At 36.1% G+C, this 21,860-nt stretch overlaps 1 protein-coding gene across 1 annotated transcript in view; it reads right to left on the bottom strand.

Moving 5' to 3' along the window:
- Window positions 1-21,860, bottom strand: part of caskin2 (CASK interacting protein 2) — a 79,594-nt gene that overhangs the window by 41,706 nt on the left and 16,028 nt on the right. The window contains exon 3 of the mRNA XM_079397720.1: window positions 17,480-17,531. Coding sequence (XP_079253846.1) covers window positions 17,480-17,531 — 52 coding nt within the window. The remainder of the gene's footprint in view (window positions 1-17,479; window positions 17,532-21,860) is intronic.

Here is a 21,860-nt window from a genome sequence, read left to right as displayed (position 1 = left end):
TTTGCGTTTTTTATGCTATGATCTGAACGTAAACAATGTATCTGCGTGCATAAGTTGCATACGTTGTTTATGTATGTGATACTCTCCAAAATGGCACTATAGTGACGCCGAGGAGACAAATTGTTGAATAAAGTCGTTATTTTGTTTTCTTTGCGCACAAAAAGTATTCTCGTAGCTTTGTAAACTTACGGTTGAACCACTGATGCACATGCACTATTTTAACGATCTCCTTGCTACGTTTCTGGACCTTGATCATGTAAGGATTCTTGCTGTCTATGGGAGGCTCAGAGAGCTCTCGGAATGCATCAAAAATATCTTCATTCTGAAAATGAACAAAGGTCTTACGGGTTTGGAACGACATTAGGGTAATGAATGACATAATTTTCATTTTTGGGTGAACTATCCCTTTAAACATTAACTTTTTGCAGTCAGTGTGGGCAGACAAATGACTTTTAAAGGTTTTTCCAGGTTAGGAAACAAGGTTCCCTGAACCCATTTTACACCTCCTCCAGTCTTTTCCTTCAATGCATTGCTGTGGTGCTCCTACAAGCCTTTTCATGCAGAAAAGTCAAACCCCTTTATCTCATATATGAGCAGAACTTCACATGCACATATCATCTCCCAAAGAGACCTTACACCAAAATAACACCCAATACTGAAGCTTCATCGGGGACTTGGTTCAAAATCATATGAGAGTTTTATGAAACTAACAAATAAGAGATGGAAAAAAGCACCCTGCAGCTATTGTTCAGAAGCCACAGATGTTGAGAGTGAGTAACGCTGATTATTAATATGACATATATCTGAAGAATGCTGTGTTCAGTCTATGGTACAGCACACACGATCTGATCCAAGCTTCTTAAACACATCAGTATGTCATCTACTGCACATGCCTAAAATATCCTACAAGGATTTGACAAATTATTATATACTTTTCCCATAATACAGATGGCGGTATGATTTAAAGTTCCTGATACTATAATGGAAGGAAGGAAGGAAGGAAAGAAAGAAAGAAAGAAAGAAACAAAGAAGGAAACAAAGAATTAAGAAATGAATGAGTGAATAAAGATAACGTGATAGAACAATAAATAAATGAAAAGAAAGGAAGAGGAACAAAAAGAATGAATAAATAAATGTGCAAAAGAAAAAGAAAGAAATTAGCTAATGAAAGAGAATAATCGAATGAGCAAAGAAAAGAATAAGTGAATAAAAAGAATGAACAAATATATGTGCAAAAGAAAAAAGAAATGAGCAAACGAAATAGAATAACAAATGAAAAAATAAAAAAGCAAATGAGCGAAATGAGCGAAAAAAGAGAAAAGAATGAGCAAAAAAAGGGAAAGGAAAAAAATTAGTGAACGAAACAGAATGAACAAATGAAAGAAAGAAGCAAGAAAGAAGCAAACAGCGCCAGCAGTGATGAATAATGAAATGTTTTTCCTCCACCTCAGCTGCAGGTCCCTCAGGAGCCGGTTTCTCAGTTCTTCCCCTGCTGCTCATGAAAGCACAAATTAGCGCTCATGCTAATGTGAGGCCCTCAACTTCATGGAGATGTGCTTTCAACTTCCTGCCACTTTCGTCTCTCAAGACTAATGGGACCCTAGATTCAACAACAGCACACACTGTACAAAAGCAATTAGACTTTACCCAGCATGCAGGGCTTAGTGAGTCAGAAACCAGAATGAGAATTACATAAAAATACGTTAACCAATAATATTCCCACAAATGCTGTCCCAAATAGCCTAAGAGAGTTGTCTTAACAAATAGTTTCAATATTTTTTTTAACAGATTATTGTTTTTCTGTTTGCTGACTTTAGTTTTATGTTGTTGTTTTTATCATCACTGCTGGGTATTTGTTCACTGGTGATAAATTCATGTTTTTACTTAACGATATTTGTTGACTATGGTTGGTGAGATTATTAAAGTTATCCAAAAAAAAGTAGGACGGGGACTTGGTTCAAACCATCAGTTATTGACTGGATGATGGCATATCTGAATTCAAGCATATTTATCAAATACAATCTTTTTTTAATGTCAAATTGCTTTACTGGTTATGAGCTCAACTGTACACAAAATATACACATACTGTAGCAGTTTGACCCCAGACAATATTTCCCATAGCATCTATCCAGTATTTTTAAGAGTTAGCTTTGGGTCTGTGGCTTTCTCTGATAATCTGAGCTTTGATTTCAAACAGTGCTGTTAGCTCAAAGCAGAAAGGAATCATGGGAAGAATCAAACCATGTCACGTTGCTTTTAACTAATGCCGAGATATAGTGCACAGAAAATCTATAATGAAGTTCCTGAACTATAAGGATTGCAAAAAAAACACAGAGCGGCCAGGAAATTAAAAGAGCTACGCTATGGGACTCAGCGAGTTAATCTGTTCCCGGACCTGTCAGCGGAGACCCATCAATGCCAGCGCTGCTTCGATGGAGTAAAAGCCCAGCTGAGATCCATGGACATCAGGTACAGAATTGTAAGCCCTTCATTTAGGCAAGGGGAGGGGCGACAGTGGTGGCGCCCGTAGTGTCTGCCTTGCGTCTCATTAGGGAAAGGGACAAACACCTGTGCTGTATTTCTAACGGACTCTATAAATGTATGAGGTCTGTTGTTGTTTCCCAGGGGATTTTGTATGTGAGTGCTGCTGAGCTTCTTGCCGAGGCTACCGTGCCGGGACGTGGGACGGATGTTTTTCTGCGACGCGTGTGAAGTGATTGGGAGGGATAGTTGAAGTCTTGGGTTCCCTAACTAAAATTTGGCGGCCGCCGCTCGACTTCCCGAACGCTGTACCCCACGTCCGGTAGCGGGTAAGAGGGCCAGCAGCCCATTAGCTGCCTTTATGGTTTATTGAATTGGGTGTGTATATATGAAGTGTTTAATTCGCCGGGGCTTCCTGGTTTAATGTGAGTGATTAATGGTTACCGGTCCCCCGGCGTTTGTATGTGTGTTTGTATGTGTGCGCGTGTGTGTGTGTGTATGGGGTATTAGGGCAGGTTATCTTTTCATGTGCCATCTTTCATACTGTTTTATATTGACGACGGCTATGTGCTTAGCCAGAGTGGTTTTGGCCCATACTGAGTGATGTTGTGGTGTGTATTTAAGTGTGTGATTTAACTGATGCACTTGTGGATGTGTGTACCTTTTTGGTGTTTGCTGTGTAATGAAATTGTGTATAACTGGCGGGCACATGAACTAATTTTAAGGTCTTGAATCTCTCTGCTGAATACTTCCTGCTCGTCTACTGTTTATTTATTGGAGGTCATTTGTGATTTGTCAAATACATTATTGATTGAAGTCTAGGCCTACATGTGCTAACCATCTTAACCTGCTGCTTTGCCCTTTTGAGGTTTTAATATTGTAGTATTGTTTAAGAATAAAAGTGCCATATTCATTTATTAAGTTTGTGTTTTTGAGTCTCCTGCTATTGATGCCCCAAATAAATTATCTGGTCCAGTCAGGAACCTTGTGGTCTCTTTATCCACTCCTTTGGTAGTATTTTTGGAGTATTACAGAATGCTGTATCCTGCTCACTTGATAGTGACCCATGCAGACAAACGGCATATCTTCAAGACCGTCTCAGAAGTGGAGGAGTTCATTCGGGGGCTGAAAACTACCACGTGAATAAAGCTAATTTGATAAATGTTTGAACTATTAAGCCAGTTCCCTTTTTTGCTTCATTTTCAAAAGGACAACTTCTGACTTTACTAGTTTTGGCTCCTCTTGCCAAAACATTGAAAACTAAACTTGGCTGTTATAAATCGGTTCCCTTTCAGATGCACAAACAACATATTGATCCACGGGGTAGATTCATAATTCTTATTGGATTAATCGTGAACACACAAGTAACCTTAAAGGGGACCTATTATGCCCCTTTTTACAAAATGTAAAATTAGTCTCTGATGTCCCCAGAGCGTATATGTGAAGTTTTAGCTCAATATACCCCACAGATAAATTTTTACAGCTTGTTAAAATTGCCACTTTTAGGGTATGAGCCCAAACGTATGGAGTCAAAACAATGCCGCATATATTTGCAAGAGAATTTAAGTATTGCAAAAGAAAATGAAAGTGTTGAGAAAAAATTATGTACTTTTTGTAAACAAAAATAAAGAATTGCAAAAGAAAATGAAGTATTGTGAGAAAAAAATAAGTTTTGCAAATAAAAAAAGAATTGCAAAATATAAATGAAACAGAGCAAAGGCATTGATTTTGCAATACATTTTTTCCATGGCCATATCTACTAATTTATTTGCAATGCTGCTTTTATTTAGCATTTCAGTCAAGTTTGAGCTTGCTATACCGTTTTCCCCTTTGCGCTTCATGTTTTTGCGCGGCTCACTTTGTGGCATAAAAGGAAACGATCCACCCGCATGCCTCTACTCAATGACGGTGCCTGTGATCTATGTCTCGGGCCGATGATGTCACTTCCAGGGAGGCATGCCCAGGCCTGATGTACACGCCCCCATCCCTTGACTCCACCCCCATGTCAAAACAGTGCCACAAAGTGAGCCGCGCAGAAACGTGAAGCGCAAAGGGGGAAAACGGTATCGCAAGCTCAAACTTGACTGAAACGCAAAATAAAAGCAGCGTTGCAAATAAATTTGTAGATATGGCCATGGAAGATATGTATTGCAAAATCATTGCTTTCGCTCTGTTTCATTTACATTTTGCAATTCTTTGTTTTTATTTGCAAAAAGTACACATTTTTTCTCAACACTTTCATTTCGGTTTGCAAAACTTTATTTTGTTTTGCAATACTTCAATTCTCTTGCAAATATATGCGGCATTGTTTTGACTCCATACAAACGCGCTGATTTAATCAATCAAAAGAGCTGATAAAATGTAAAAACTGTAACTTGAATGCAATGTAAGTCGCTTTGGATAAAAGCGTCTGCTAAATGCATAAACGTAAATGTAGATGCGAGTGAGCTGGTGCTCCCGGAGAAGAGGGCGGAGCTTCAAGAGCTTCAGCTCCGCATTAGGAGTGCTAGCCTCTTTAAATAAACATTCCACTATTAATACAAGCCTGTTATCTTTACAGAAAACTACTCGGTTTCAAAGTCAGTCATCTGATTATACTGTGCATAATAAATTTGCATTATGAATTATACAGACGGGGAGCACGGTGGGATAAAAATAACAACATAGCTGGTCTCATGCTATCACAAACTTTATTAGTACCACTTCTGATTAATCAAGCGATTGACTCGCATTGCTTTCATATGCAACTTTTAACAACCACATTCCTATTCACGATCATTCTGATAGCACTTGAAGACACAGACAATGATAGCTTTAGCAATGAGCCTTACAGAGTGCCAAGAAGCTCTTTCAGAGAAGCAATTTGGAAAACAAACGCGTGATACCTATTTCGTCTGCAGCTGACATTCGTGCACAAAGCGTTGGTATTAATTCCTAAACATATAGGGGACGTTACCGATTTTTTTTCTTGGATATTTCCTTTGAAAATGAAATTTAACCACAGTGTCCTCGGCTCAGATGGGAGGAGATTATGGCGACTCCTATGTTCATTAGTGCATCCCAAAACACAACACTTGTAAAGCCTCTTTGGAGCTGACATTGTATATAACCCCAGTAATGGCAGACTGCAGCTTCTCACTCAGGGCTGTGATTATGCTAATAGGGCAGAGTGTGTCACAAATGGGCAGGACTTTTTCCCCTCGTTGACGTGCACAGAGGGAGAATCTGAAACAGCTCGTTTGAAGAGACTGTTCGTGATTTATTGTTTTTTTTGTTTTTAAATGAGGGTGGATTTTTAACATTATAGGCTTGTTGTTTTCACACACTGCGGCCACACAACTGTGTTCAAACAGCTTATAAAAGACATTTTTGCATAATAGGTCCCCTTTAATAAGTATATATGCTCCCAATGAAGATGATCCCTCTTTCTATCAAAACCTTTTCTATACAATATCAACATATTCAGGACAATATGTAATTGGAGGGGATTTTAATTGCGTATTGTATATACAACTTGATCGCTCTACAGGCATAGACAGCACCCATCAGAAATCAAGAAAAATAATTAAAAAATGTGTAAAAGATTTACATTTAACAGATCTGGAGACATTTGAATCCTAATAAAAGAGAATACTCATGTTTTTCAAATACTCATAAAACTTACTCAAGGATTGATTACTTTCTAATCTCTAGCACTCTGTTGTCTAAAATAGAAAGATGCTGGTACGATAGTATTTTACTGTCCGACCATGCTCCAATTTCACTCACAATGCAGTTTAGTAACTTAAAACTTACTCCATTTAGATTTAGATTCCAAACAAGTTGGCTTCAAAGTTCTAAATTTGTAGACTTCATGGATAAAAGAATAGAGGAATATTTTAGTATTAATACAGATCAGACTAACACTTCAACAAAGTGGGAAGCCTTTAGGGCTTATATAAGAGGTGAAATGAGTTACACAAGAAGCAAATCCAAAGAATATTATAAAAAGTTCAGAGACCTTGATCAACAAATTAAAGAATTGGAAATACAACTTTTTGAGAATAATGACCCCAAGAACAACAAAAAAAGCTTCTTTCATTAAAAGCACAATACAACGAGCTGACTAGTAATAAAATAGCCACAAACTTGATGTGGTTAAAACAGTCCTTCTATGATCAAAAAGCTATTGGCTTGGAGAATAAAAAAGATACAAACACATAGGGCTATAAATTCTATTTTACTAGATGATGGACAAACATCGATGGATCCATTGGTAATTAACAATGCTTTTAAATTATATTACGAAAATTTATATAATTCTGAATGTTTGGATACATTAGTAGAACAAAACATTTTTTTGATGAACTTGAATTTCCTCGATTGGCAAAAGATACGAAATTAGATCTGGAAAACAATTTAAGTATCGAAGAACTGGTGGATGCAGTACAAAGTATGAGTAGTGGAAAGGCACCGGGCCTGATGGCTTGCCAGTTGAGATCTATAAAACCTTTTCTAAAAGATTGATGCCCTACCTTCTGGAAATGTACACTGAATCATATGAAACAGGAATACTGCCCCCCTCACTAAGGTCAGCACTAATTACTCATGTTAAAACCGGGCAAATCCCCAACAGATAGAGCATCTTATCAGCCCATCTCACTCATGTCCTGCGATACAAAAATATTATGTAAAGCCTTAGCTAAAAGGATTGAAATTCATATACCAAAAAGAATAACGGACGATCAGAATGGATTTGTTCTTGGTAGACAGGCCTTTAATAATACTCGTAGAGTCCTAAACGTATTATATAAAAAGCAAAATGCTAAAAGACCATGCAATTCTGTCTTTAGATGCTGAAAAAGCATTTGACAGAACTGAGTGGAATTACCTGTTTGAGACGCTTAGATGCTTTGGATTAGGAACAGAATATTTAAAATGGCTTAAACTTTTATACAATGAACCAAGAGCTCAAGTTATAACAAATAATAATATTTCAAAGCTGGCTAGAGGTACAAGGCAAGGGTGCCCGTTATCACCTTTATTGTTTTTATTTGCAATTGAGCCCCTGGCCATGACTATTAGAAAAAGTCCAGGTATAAAGGGTATGAAGATAGGAGAGAGGGATCATCGTATATCTCTGTTCGCAGATGACATTGTTCTATTTCTAACCAATAGAACTCCATTTCCGCACTTATAAATATTATGGGAAAATTTGGAAGATTCTCAGGCTATAAAATCAATAACAGTAAAAGTATTCTGCTATTACTAAGTGATCAAGAGAGAAAAAACCCTCGAGTTATACACAATTTACCAATGAATCTGATGGTTTCTCTTATTTAGGGATAAAAATTACGCCTAATATAGATAATATAGTCCCCGCTAATTATGATCCTTTACTGAAGGGAGTTATGGAATCTTTGGACAAATGGAGCACAATGTCGATTTCCTTAGCGGGACGTATAAGCATAACTAAAATGTCGATCTTACTTAAATGTATATACATGTTTCCATCTATTCCTCTTCCACTACCCACTACTTTTCTTTCTACCCTCAATAAAGCCTTGACCAGGTTCATATTGAATAATAAACGACCTCGGCTACGTCTATCCCTCCTCTACCTACCATACGATCGAGGGCGGCTTCAAGTGTCAAACAAAAAACTAAACTACTGGGCGGCACAGCTTCGAACAGCTATGTTTTACTTCTCCACAGACCACCCATCCTGGGTTGATATTGAGAAAGAAGAATTGTCACTCCCCTTACAATCATATATACTCTGCAGAAGTTAAAACACTTTTTAAATACCTTCAAATTAGAAGTTATATATATTCAAGAATTAAAGCCTATTCGGAATCCCAACACTCTAGAATAAATTACTTTAAATCACATGAAAAATAGAGGAATGGTCTCCTTGTTTTATAAGACGTTACTGGCTGGACTAAAGGAAGGCTCTCAATCATATCTTTCAGCATGGAAAAGAGACCTTCAGGTGGATATCACTGTGGAGGAATGGGCGCATACCTGTCTTTCAGCTCAAACCCAATCTATTAATACTAGGTGTAGAATACTACAATACAAATGGTGATGAGGACATACATTACCCCTGTTAAATTACATCGGATTAATCCTAGCATTCCAGATAATTGTGCAAAATGTAAAGATGAAATTGGTACATTGTTTCATTTGTATGTGGGAGTGTAGAGAGCTGCAAATGTTCTGGAAGGAGGTTCTTGGTGTGGTCTGTGAAATGACCGGAGAAAATATTCCTTTGGAATCAAAGCTTTGTTTATTGCATATATATCCTGAAAGTATGTCAGTAAATGCAAGAAAAAAGAAGCTCATAGATATCAGTTTAATACAAGCTAAACGTGTTATTGCTTTAGTATGGAAAAACATCCAAAGTCCTGGGCCCGTATTCATAAAGATTCTAAGAATTATTTTAGTTTAAAAATTAGTTTAAAAGTGATTCAGGACCAATCTGAGAGCAACTCTGAGCAAGGAAAAGACAAAAACTTTTATCTTAGTGAGGAGGCGGCGCTGACCCTGTTGCTAGCTATGACACATTCTTTTGAAGACTGTGATTGGTTGGTTGTCAAGAAGGAAATAAAAGAGCGCTTTTAAGAGAAGGGTTTATTATAAGCCTCCACTTTGAAATTACAGGCGCAATTTTTCCTCTCGCTCTTTCTCTCTTTCTCACACACACACACACACACACACATTATATATATATATATATATATATATATATATATATTCTTTATTTTTTATTTACCATGCTGTCATACTTATTGTATTTTATAGGAAATGAACAGAGACATAGCCTAATAAGTGCTGTAACAGACCCAAACCATCACTGCTGCATAGTTGCATTTTTCCAGTTGCCAGATATGTTAATGTAGTGATTACATCCATTTCTGGCGCTATGGCATTTCAGCGTGGTGTAGGAGATGTTAGCATGTCTCTAATAAGATCGGTCACAAACATGATACCTGCACGATCTAATGTGTAGCGTCTTATTAACTCACTGTCATGCATTGTGTGCAACACATTTCTTCTCCCTCTTCATGTTTCGTCCATTTTCTCCGCTGCTAAAGAAACTCTTAAGCCCCTTAAAAGTCCTCGTCCGTACTCCTAACAATTTTGAACCTTAAGACCTCTTTTAAGGGTTAAGATGCTTTCTGAATTACTTTTTTCTTTACTAGGATCTTTTCTTTCATTTGAAGAGGAAACACCCACATTTCTTAGAATTTTGTTACTAGGAGCAACTCTCAGCACTAAAATTCTTCATGAATACGGGCCCTGGTCTTTCACAGAGGATTAAAGAAATGTCTGACAACCTTGCTCTTGAAAAATTAACATATGCAATAAAAGGTAAAGCAGAGGTTTTTAAACAATTTGTAAAAAGATAAAGTGGAAAGTTATTTAATGATGACTGTAATTTGAAATCCAATGTGCTATATATATTTTTTTTCATCAGTGAATGTTACTTCATTATCCTTATTTCAATTTCATTTTTGTATTTTTATTTTTACACTATTTTATAAATTATTATTTTTAATGTTATTTATGTTGTGTTATGTTGTTATTTATGTTTAATAAATGTAGGGGTGGGAAAGTATACTCTGTTATATAATTTGATATTCTGTAGTGTTCATGTGGGTTTTGTAACAAAATGTCAAAAAAAAAAAAGTTGAAAAAAAAAAGAGAATTTAAAATGGGGGAAATATTATGAAATAAATGTTTTTCTCAAATACATGTTGGACACAATTATTGGCACCCCTAGAAATTCTAATGAGTAGAATATCTCTGAAGTATATTCCCATTCATATTCACAATTTTGAGCACTCCAGGGTGATTATGAACATTTCTTATCCAGCCATGGCTTCCCGTTTCACAGAAATGTAAATAAGAGGGAAAACAAAGCCCAAATTCCCTTAATCATCCATCACAATGAGAAAAACCAAAGCATATATTTCTGATGTGCAGGAAAAGATAATTGAGCTTCACAAATTAGTGAAGTGGCTTTAAGAAAAGAGCTAGAGCAGTGAAAATTCCCATTTCATCAGGGCAATAATTAAGAATTTTCAATAAACATAAAATTATACAAAACTGCCTGGAAGAGGACATGTCTATATCGCCCTAATGCACAGTGAGAAGGAGAGTTTGAGTGGCTAAAGACTCTCCAAGGACCACAGCTGGAGAATTGCAGAAAATAGTTGTGTCTCGGGGTCAGAAAACCTTAAAAAAAAAATTGTCAAACAGCACCTACATCACCACAAAATTCATAGCTCCTAGCTCATCCAAAAACAAACTCTAGCATATTCAGTTATCAAACACGACAGGAACTTCAAATGGGACTGGCTTTTATGGTCAGATGAAACAAAAAAATTTGCTTTTTAGCAGCAAACACTCAAGATGGGTTTGGTGAACACGGGGATAAAAAGTACCACATGTGTACAATGAAATATACTGCTGTATTTTTGATGTTGTGGGCCTATATTTCTGCTGGAGGTCCTGGACATCGTTTAGACACATGGCATCATGAATTCTATCAAATACCAACAGATAAAAAAAAATCAATAAGTGACTGACTCTATTAGAAATCTTATAAAGGGCCATGTTTGGATCTTCAAACCGTACAATAATCCAAACACAAACATCAAAAACAACACAAAAATTGGTCACTGAGCACAAAAAAGGTGAACTGAAGAGAAGCACCACCAACATGGAGCTGTGAATCTAAAGGATCTGGAGAGATTCTGGTCTCTGATCTCTTGTCAGGTGTTCTCTAACCTCATCAGGCATTATAGGAGAAAATTTAGAGCTGTTAAACTGGCAAATGGAGGTTTCAAAAAGTATTGAATAAAAGTGTGCCGTTAATTGTGGCCAATGTGTATAAGAGAAAAACATTCATTTCATTATGATATTTTCCCCCATTTTAAATTCTTATCAAATGAAAGGTTAGATTTTTGTGAATTTTTAAAATAAAAGATCAAAAAGGATTAACAATGCAGATTCATTTTCACAGCTGCCTTTGATCATATTTACCAAGGGTGCCGATACTTTTGGCCATGACTTTATATATTTGTGCTGATCGTGATTAATCCCACCTAACATTAAACTTTTTAAATATCATTTTATATTGCAATAACTTCACATTTAATCTTCAAATTAATGTAGAAACAACAAAGACAGTATATTTGCAATATTTGTTTAATGGCATCTTTTTTTTATGACTGAAGGACAGTATCACTGACACCAATACCACTGATGCCTCTATAAAAATGTAATTTTTTTTCCCTAATATTTAACCATTGACTATAGCCATTCAACATTACAGTATAATTGAGAGCTATCAATTTTAATATTTATTAGACTTTAATAAAATAACTTCTAATTTAAGTGAACTTTAAACAATCTTCTCATAAACCCATTATAACCAATGTCATATTTAGCTGCCTGCCCTTCAGCAAGTAGGAAATATGCAGAAATTGAAATATACAAAAAGTTATCAAACACTAAATTCTAAATAAAATATAGAATCCTTAAAGCTGTAAGTGTTATTGATTTCCTCTTTTTTTCTTTTGTTCTATGATGAACAGACATCACAGCAGCTGGGTTAATAGGTTATTTTGAGTGTTGTTCTTTAAGAGCTGCCACTGCTGAACATGACACGGATCTGATACGCATCGTATTCTCTCTCAACTCTCTTTACATTTTCTGACCCACTTCAAGTCTTAAAGTCTCTATTAATGAGCTGATGAGTTGAATCGAGTGTGCTCCAGGACAGTTTTGAAATCCATTTCAGAGTTCTTAAATGTGACTCATATATATAACATATAGCCTAAAACATGTATGCACAGTTTTAAGGCAGCTTTAATAACCTTCAAGACTTAACTCACCATGACACTGCATGCACGTCGTTTCTTTCACATTTTGATATGAAATGATAAAGGCTACAGAGCGTGCTAGCGCACCGAGTAGCCTACAGTACCATTTACACTGGCACTGAGGTGAAGTGGAGCCGGAGCGCGCATCTGAAATGTCTCCTGTTTGATGTGCTATTAAAGACGTTCTGAGACTAAAATTAGCAAGAAAAAAAAAAAAGAGACAGAGGCAGCAGTTGTGAGTGGGTGGCCAACACTAGCCCCGCCCCTGAGTTAACGGCATTAAATATTGTTTATGCATTAAACTGAAAAAAATTAATCGCCTGCGTTAATGAGCTAATTTTGACAGCACAAATATATATAGTGGGGCAAATAAGTATTTGATACACTGATACATTTTTCAAGTTCTCCCGCTTAAAAAGAATGGAGAGATCTGTAATTTTCATCGTAGGTACACCTCAACTGTGAGAGAAAGAATATTTAAAAATATTAAAAAAAAAAAACAGAAAATCACATTGTATGATTTTTGAATAATTAATTTCCATTTTATTGCATGAAATAAGTATTTGATACAATATAAAAATAGAACTTAATATTTGGTACAGAAACCTTTGTTTACAATTACAGAGGTCAGACGTTTCCTGTAGTTCTTGACCAGGTTTGCACACGCTGCAGCAGGGATTTTGGCCCACTCCTCCAAACAGGTCTTCTCCAGATCTTTCAGGTTTTGGGGCTGTCGTTGGGCAACACAGAGTTTCAGCTCCCTCCATAGTTTTTCTATTGGGTTCAGGTCTGGAGACTGGCTAGGCCACTCCAGGACCTTGAAATGCTTCTTACGGAGCCACTCCTTAGTTGCCCTTGCTGTGTGTGTTTGGGGTCATTGTCATGCTGGAAGACCCAGCCACGACCCATCTTCAATGCTCTTACTGAGAGAAAGGAGGTTGCTGCCCAAAATCTCGCGATACATGGCCCCATCCATCCTCCCCTCAATACGGTGCAGTCGTCCTGTCCCCTTTGCAGAAAAGCACCCCCAAAGCATGATGTTTCCACCCCCATGCTTCACGGTTGGGATGGTGTTCTTGTACACATCCTTCTTCCTCCAAACACGGTGAGTGGAGTTTATACCAAAAAGTTCTATTTTGGTCTATCTGACCACATGACCTTCTCCCATGCCTCCTCTGGATCATCCAGATGGTCTTTGGCAAACTTCAGACGGGCCTGGACATGTGCTGGCTTGAGCAGGGGGGCCTTGCACGCACTGCAGGATTTTAATCCATGATGGTGTAGTGTGTTACTAATGGTAACCGTTGAGACTGTGGTCCCGTGTAGTTCTAGGCTGATCCCTCACATTTCTCAGGATCATTGATACTCCACGAGGCGAGATATTGCATGGAGCCCCAGTCCGAGGGAGATTGACAGTCATCTTGAATTTCTTCCATTTTCTAATAATTGCGCCAACAGTCGTTGCCTTCTCACCAAGCTGTTTGCCTATTGTCCTGTAGCCCATCCCAGCCTTGTGCAGGTCTACAATTTTGTCCCTAGTGTCCTTAGACAGCTCTTTGGTCTTGCCCATAGTGGGGAAGTTGGAGTCTGATTGATTGAGTGTGTGAACAAGTGTCTTTTATACAGGTAACGAGTTCAAACAGGTGCAATTAATACAAGTAATGAGTGGAGGATAGGAGGGCTTCTTAAAGACAAACTAACAGGTCTGTGATAGCCAGAATTCTTGCTGGTTGGTAGGTGATCAAATACTTATTTCATGCAATAAAATGGAAATTAATTATTTAAAAATCATAATGTGATTTTTTTGGAATTTTTTTTATATTCTGTCTCTCACCTTTTATGTACCTAAATTACAGATATCTCCATTCTTTGTAAGTGGGAAAACTTGAAAAATCAGCAGTGTATCAAATACTTATTTGCCTCACTGTGTATGTATGTATGTATGTATATATATATATATATATATATATATATATATATATATATATATATATATATATACACACACACACATATATACACATATATACACATACATACACACACTCACCGGCCACTTTATTAGGTACACCTGTTCAATTGCTTGGTAACACAAATTGCTAATCAGCCAATCACATGGCTGTAACTCAATGCATTTAGGCATCTAGATGTGAAGACGACTTGCTGAAGTTCAAACCAAGCATCAGAATGGGGAAGAAAGGGGATTTAAGTGAATTTGAACGTGGAATGGTTGTTGGTGCCAGACGGGCTGGTCTGAGTATTTCAAAAACAGCTAATCTACTGGGATTTTCACACACAACCATCTCTAGGGTTTACAGAAAAAGAGAAAATATCCAGTGAGCGGCAGTTGTGTGGACGAAAATCCCTTGTTGATGTCAGAGGTCAGAGAAGAATGGGCAGACTGGTTAGGGATGATAGAAAGGCAACAGTATATTACGCAGCGCCTGAAAGTAGTCCCCAGCTATATCATATATAGCTATCATAACTAGTTACCTAGCCTGACTAATTTCAGGCGCTGCGTAATATCATTGCGCCTGCTGCACCCATGGTACGGGCAGCAAAGTTTCTTGATTATTACGATGGAATGAGAGTATAGTTCCTAGCCATATCGGCCTAGAAAATCGCAACTTTTCCTTTTCCGTCCGTCTTTGTACAAGATGTAACTACAGAAGAGTCAAGCTTTAAATAGGAAAATTATCTAAACTCTTTGTTCATTTTTGATGGCCAAATGCTAATGGTCTAATCCGATTCAATGATCTATGCTACGCTAAGCTAAAAGTGCTACCGCCAGACCCAGATATCGGCTGAATGGATTCAAAAACGGTAAAACTCAACTGTTTAACGCTAGGGGAGTTGTAAAATTAGCCTATTTTAGGGCTGCACAATTAATCAAATTTCTAGTCGTAATTACGATTATGGATGCCACGATTTCATAATCGTTCAAAGCCACGATTACAAAAATAAATAAAATTAAAAATACCCACTTACATTATTCTGTGTGCTTAAAGGCCCGGGTATACTTCACTTTCTGCATCCCGTTCCGTCTCGCGCAGCTTTCAAAGTATACTCAACCGCGGATGAGTGCAGACAGACGAGCTCGACACATGCGCAGTACCACCTGCTTGACTTGTCTCAACATTCACCTCACGCATGCGGTGTTGTACGTGCACTGTCGGCGTGGTCTCAAAAAATTGCCTGCACGCGGACGTGGTGCGCGGCTGTCCGCGAGCCCTCCTGATGACGAAAATGACGTAATGCGGACGTAATGCACGGACACCGAAGTATACTTTGGCCTTAAGAGGTATTTGCAGTGCGGGGTTTAACAAACTCAAACACACTGGATAAAGACATTTTGTCTAACTGATAGTCATTGTCACTCTGTTGTGCATAAACGCCAAATATGTCAAAAGCGGAACAAAATAGCGGTACTCGTTTGAACTGCACACCACACTGACCTTTTATCTTCTTCGCCTCAAAAGAAAACAGCGCAGCGCGAGCTTAGAACGTATGCGTTTATTACAGTGACCAGTCACGATCACGTGCTAAACAACGCTGTGAAATCCAGTAAGAAGCACTCGAGTTCTCCAGTACAAATCACGTCTCTTTAATTTAAACTAGTTTAAAGCCAAATAAATCGGAGCTGTTATTCTCATCAACACTGATCCAGAAAGCAGCAGAAGACGTTTCAATCCACAAATCTGGAGCCCTGATAATATAAATTGTACTATAAAATGTTACTGTAATTTGAAATTTCGTCTGTTTAATTGTTAATGAAAATATATAACTTTAGAACTATTTTTTTCATTTTTTTTTTCTTTTAGTTTTAGTATAACATTATTATACCATGCATAATTTTACCTTTTTTTGTATAAAGAAGAAACCAAACCAATGTTGACATTTGAGGCTCAATGCTATAGAAAAGCAATAAAAGTTCAAGAAGAGTGTTTTCAGCCTTTTTTTTAAATATATATTTTATATAAAAATATGGTTCAAAATAATCGTTATTAATAATCGCAATTACAATCTCAAGGGAATAATCGACAATTATGATTTTTGTCATAATCGTGCAGCCCTAGCCTATTTCCAAAAGTGTTCCTTTAACTACAATATGAACCGGTGACCACAATCAGACATGCAGCGGTAACATCATCACGATATGACCGGGAAAGAAAGATAAATTAACTTACATTCATGCACGCACATTTACCACTCAATGAAAATAGCGGCAGAGAATGAAACTGTATACGCACGTCACACGCACGTTGACTAAATGAATAAGGAATTTAGAACAATAGTTAAACATAATATATGCTTAACTAATTATAAAAATATACAATAATATAATATAAAAAATAAAATGACTAACAATAAAAATGAGTGTTTTCTTCCCTATTCATATTTTTGTGACAAATCACTTTCAGGATTTTTAAGGGTTGTGAAATTGAATAAGGGTTGACTAGTCATGGCATTAGAAAGCATATACCACCTTCTAGTAAAAAAGAAGGATGTCAACATGATACAACAGCACATTTCCAGTGTTTAAACAGGTGGGACACACACGCAATGTTCTGATGAGTAACATAAATGTGACCAAAGCTTTTGTGTAGCTGTGTCTGATGTACTCTGTTTGCTTCAATCTGCTTCTCAAGTTATAAACATGCAAAATTCATACATTTGAGAATCTGAGTTTACTACATAAATATTTCACTGTAAAGGAGGCAGCTTTGGATGACTCACAAAACAACCCATCAAAATGCTATAATTTCTGTATATTTATCCCTAGTGCTGTGCTGAAAATCCTTTACTTAATTTGGTGTTCTTGGTCAAAAATGACCAAACTTTTAAAAATAGCTGGTAAATATCATATTTTATTGCTGTATTATCAACAAATTGAGTCTTTTTGTCAGCTTGTTTTCTTTCAGCAAGCCACGTTGACCTGAGCTTATGTACCTTTATAATAAAAAGCTTTATTTTTAGTCCAATGCACTAACATTAACTATCATTTTTTTTAGGGGGGCAATCTTCTATATAGGCCTACATATGTGGAAAACAAGGAAACTATATTTTTAATATATAGTTTCCTTGTTCTCCACAATTTGGACCGTGTGGAAAATGTGAGAACTTACCCATCTTGGTCTTGGTAGTTCACATTTAGCCTCTTTGTGGAGCCCAGCAACTCTAGAAAAACAGATGGAAATAAAAGTCAGGACATGATGTGATGTTTTCAACAAATCAGTCAGCTGCTAATCCCTCCATTAGAGAGGTATGAGGCATGATGATGTTATGGCATGAAATCCCTTGTTTCAAACGCTCAACCGGCATTTGTTTTGTAATCAAACACAACGTAGATTGATGGTTATGTCATGTTTTTTTTTCCTGCGAGTAAGAAAACACTCATTATGAGTCTACTTTGTCATCTGAACAATATATGTAAATGCATTTTTGATTATAACTTTTTTGCATATTAACTGAAAAGTTAACTCAGTTCAAAGTGGTCTTAAAAGGATAGTTCACTAAATGATATTTCTGTAATTATTTTCTCACTCTCATGGCATTCCAAACCTGCGTGCTATGAATATCAGAATCCTCACATGGCTCTTTTTCATAAAATGACAGTTCATTATGGAAAATATTCATTCATGTGTGAACTATCCCTTTAATTGAGACACCTTCAATGAGATCAACCAAATATCTACAGATAGTCTTATTTAATCCTTCTAAATAATAAGTGTCCTAACAACCATGCAGGATCCTAACATTCCAAATTAGGAAGGACTTTTCTAAATAAACTTTTCCATGTTTACAATAATGACAAGAGCAAAAAGAATTGTAATTCTGAATGACACAGAACCAGAGAATAAATGTTCCTCTTTTTCCTCTTTTGGAACGTGTAAACACAGACATGTTCAACCACAATCTGCACTAATGTCAGTCTCAGTTGTAGAAGGATACCTATACAACATACCACTTGTCTTAGTATTCCTTCTACTCTCTATACACGTTACTGCACAGCACACGGACACTTTATCACTGACATACACTTTACTTTATTTTTATAGAATCTATACAGAATCATATTCTATTTTTATCTCATATCTATTTTTATTTTATTCTATTTTATTTTATTACTAGTTATTCCATATATGTTTACTGTACTTATTTTCTATTTGTATTTTTGTAAACTTGAGGTTTTCTTAATTTTGTTGGACAATTTGTTGGAGAGTCGTACAATGCATTTCACTACATGTCGTACTATGTATGTATATGTATGTGACAAATAAAATTTGAATTTGAATTTGATAGAAACAGTGAAAAATCTAGACCCCATATGAGCCGTAATATCTAGAGCCTTCCGAGATGTGAAAAACACACAAAATCATGGGATCCAGTCATAAAAATGGAATTTACTATACTCTGCCGCCTCAATATATACATGAACACGAACATAAACATAATCTTTAGAACTACTCTGAGAGTCATTTCACGAGCATTTTACCATCTCTTTTGAGTAAAACTATCGTCATATCATATACAAAGAGAAACCTAAAGGTCTTCAAAGCAACCTGTCAAAATAAAAGTTTGGTTTAACTTGAAGAAACCATTACAGGATTATTACTTAATGTAATGATAGCACTACAATTTAAAAAAAAAACAACACTTGGATGGGTTAAATGCAGAGCACAAATTCCGAGTATGGGTCACCATACTTGGCCACACACCACTTCCCTTTCCCCCTTTTTACAACTATTAATAAAATATATTTTTAAATGAATTACCAGCAAAAATGATTTACCAGAATTTATTTAGTAGAAAAATGTAAATACACAAAGTATTTCTAAAAACGTAACTATTCACGATTTGATTCACAATTTTTATTTAACAAAATGAGATTTAAGACAAATTTGAAATTAAATGTGTCCTTTTATTATTGCATGGACATAAAACTGCACGTTTCTTTGTGAAATTGAAATATAACACCATAATAATATACTAATATAGCACTTGCATATTATTGCTCTTTTGTTAAGTTTGATTGCTTCTATTGTCCTCATTTGTAAGTCGCTTTGGATAAAAGCGTCTGCTAAATAACAAAATGTAAATATAATGTAAATGTAAATAACAAAACTAAACTAAAATTTTTAAACAAGCCCCAAATCAAATATATAAGTAACAAATAAAATAAATCTCTTATAAACAAAATAAGGTCTGTGCTCTTTCCATTTAAAATTAGAGGAAACCACTGCATTTTAATCATGATCCAAACAAAGATGCTGCATACATGCAACATAAGCCGTTTTTAATCTAAATTAGATTGTATAATTTCGAAATTTGAAAAAAACAGAATGGTCTGACTTCAGTTTTGTGACACTATACATAAAAAATATCTGCAGACAAGCTGAATGAGATGCAGATTCACTCTTTTAAAGCGTTTCCTTGGTTTCCGCTGTAAACAAAGCAGCGCTGCACAAAAATACCATCTAAACTTTTCTAAAAACAGTAAGTTCCCCTCAAGCCCGAGACACACTACACCATTTTTGGCTATCCCAGACGAAAGACTGGCATCGTGAAACAATCGCGGCAATTTCTGATTCGCCATGATTGTTTAACGATGCCAATCCTTCATCTGGGACAGCCGAAAATCGTGCAGTGCTTTTAGGGCTTCACATACATTCATATAAACTCCTACCCCTAATTGAATCGCGATTTGTTAAGCATCTCAACCGATTTGAATCGTCACATATTTGGATTGATTTTCAACCGGCTCACAGTTAATCGTTACATCCTAAGTATTTATGGAAAATAAGATTTATTTATTTTTTATAAAATCAATTAATTAGAGATGATTATTAATATTTAACAAAACCATTAAAATGGAATCCAGAAAATTTAGGGAAAACAGATTTTGTAAAATTTGGTATAAATAAAACTGAATTTGCGGAAAAAAAAAACTTAAATTGTTAAAAAAAAAAATATTAATGAGAGATGCTTTTGATGAATACAATTTAAATTTTAACCATTAAAACAGAGTCTACAAAAAATTTAAACTGAAAAAAACTGAATCCAGAAAAATTGAAATGGAAAAAAAAATGAATTTGGAAAAAAATAAACCGAATTCATAGGGCCCTAAAAGTCCCAATGCTGCAGGACTGTAATTATCAAAATTAAAAAAGCTCTTTGACCAATTAGATTTGCAGGCACACAGTTCTATAATGTAAGTTAGAATGTTCTAATGATGTGGAGAAGAAAAAGTAAACAAAAATAGAATATTTTAGCAACAAAGAGTAGCTTTGTAAGCATTGTAAACATCAAAAAATACAAAACACTGAAAAAATTGTTCACTCCACCTGTCGCTAAAGGGAACATGTGATGTAGGTCACTAAGTGAAGAGCGATGAACGCAAGACTGTCCCAACTGTCAGTAGACAAGTCTGTCCTCTAAACAACACAGAGCTGTGTCATCATTTAAAACCAGCTCTGAGCTACACAGCATCCTGACCGCTTTTATCTCAAACAAACATGGAAATGAAGAGTCTTATCTGCAAATGGAAACTGTTCTCTTACCTGTCAGTACACACACAGCTGCCTGTCCCATTTCGACTTGTCACAAATGTCACAAACCTAAACTTTTCTTTGTATTCTTATCTTCTACACGTCAATCATTCACCTGCTCAGAAACCTTTCCATCCATTTCATATATCTCAATCCATCACCCTCAAAAAAGACCCTCTCTCCTGCTCCAAATCAGAGAAATCCACAAGTAATTGGATCTATAACTATTTGTTCCCTCCAGCAAAGTGGGAGCCATAACGATGCGATGAATTCCTCCCCCCACATCTTCTGGATTAAAACCAATCAGAAAAAAATGTTTTATTTGTGAAAACTACATCTATTATTCTGTGATTCTAGGCATCTAAAGTGAGGCAGCAATCAGCTCACTATAATATTTCACTCCTGTATTTAAGAGAGTGAAAAGGCCTTTCATGGTTTTCTTTTAAAGACATAAAAAGGAAAAATGTAAGGATGTGTACAGAATGTGAAAAGATGCACTGCATGTCTTTAAATCATTTCACAACACACAATATAGAACACATCTGATTCAACTTTCACAGTCTCATGTTTATCACGCTCTTGCAAACTATTCTAACTTAAACTTTCAGGGAAAATGTTTTTTTAAATAAAAACTGAATGAGTTGCAGTAAGCTTAATGGGGGTGATGGTGAAGTCATCCGACTGATGTGTAGTTTATTTAAAGTCTACAAATTAGCTCATTACGTCTGGGGATGATATTAAGGCTTCAAAATTGTGAAGTTATTATGATGAACAAAACATGTAAGAATCAAACTTTTGTTGGTCACAGTGCTCATGTTCTGCAATAATCCAAAATACAATGGAAAAAACCTATTGGGTGCAAGACTGGTAGCCCTTCGGACGGGCATTCATCAGATTTTGGTAGTCCAAAATGAATTTAACTAACCAATTTTTTTTTTTTTTAAATCAGCTGAACACA

The sequence above is a fragment of the Barbus barbus genome (assembly GCF_936440315.1).
Source record: "Barbus barbus genome assembly, chromosome: 38".
Classification (NCBI taxonomy): domain Eukaryota; kingdom Metazoa; phylum Chordata; class Actinopteri; order Cypriniformes; family Cyprinidae; genus Barbus; species Barbus barbus.
The sequence above is the reverse complement of the archived record's forward strand: the minus strand, read 5'-3'. Positions and strand labels throughout refer to the sequence as shown.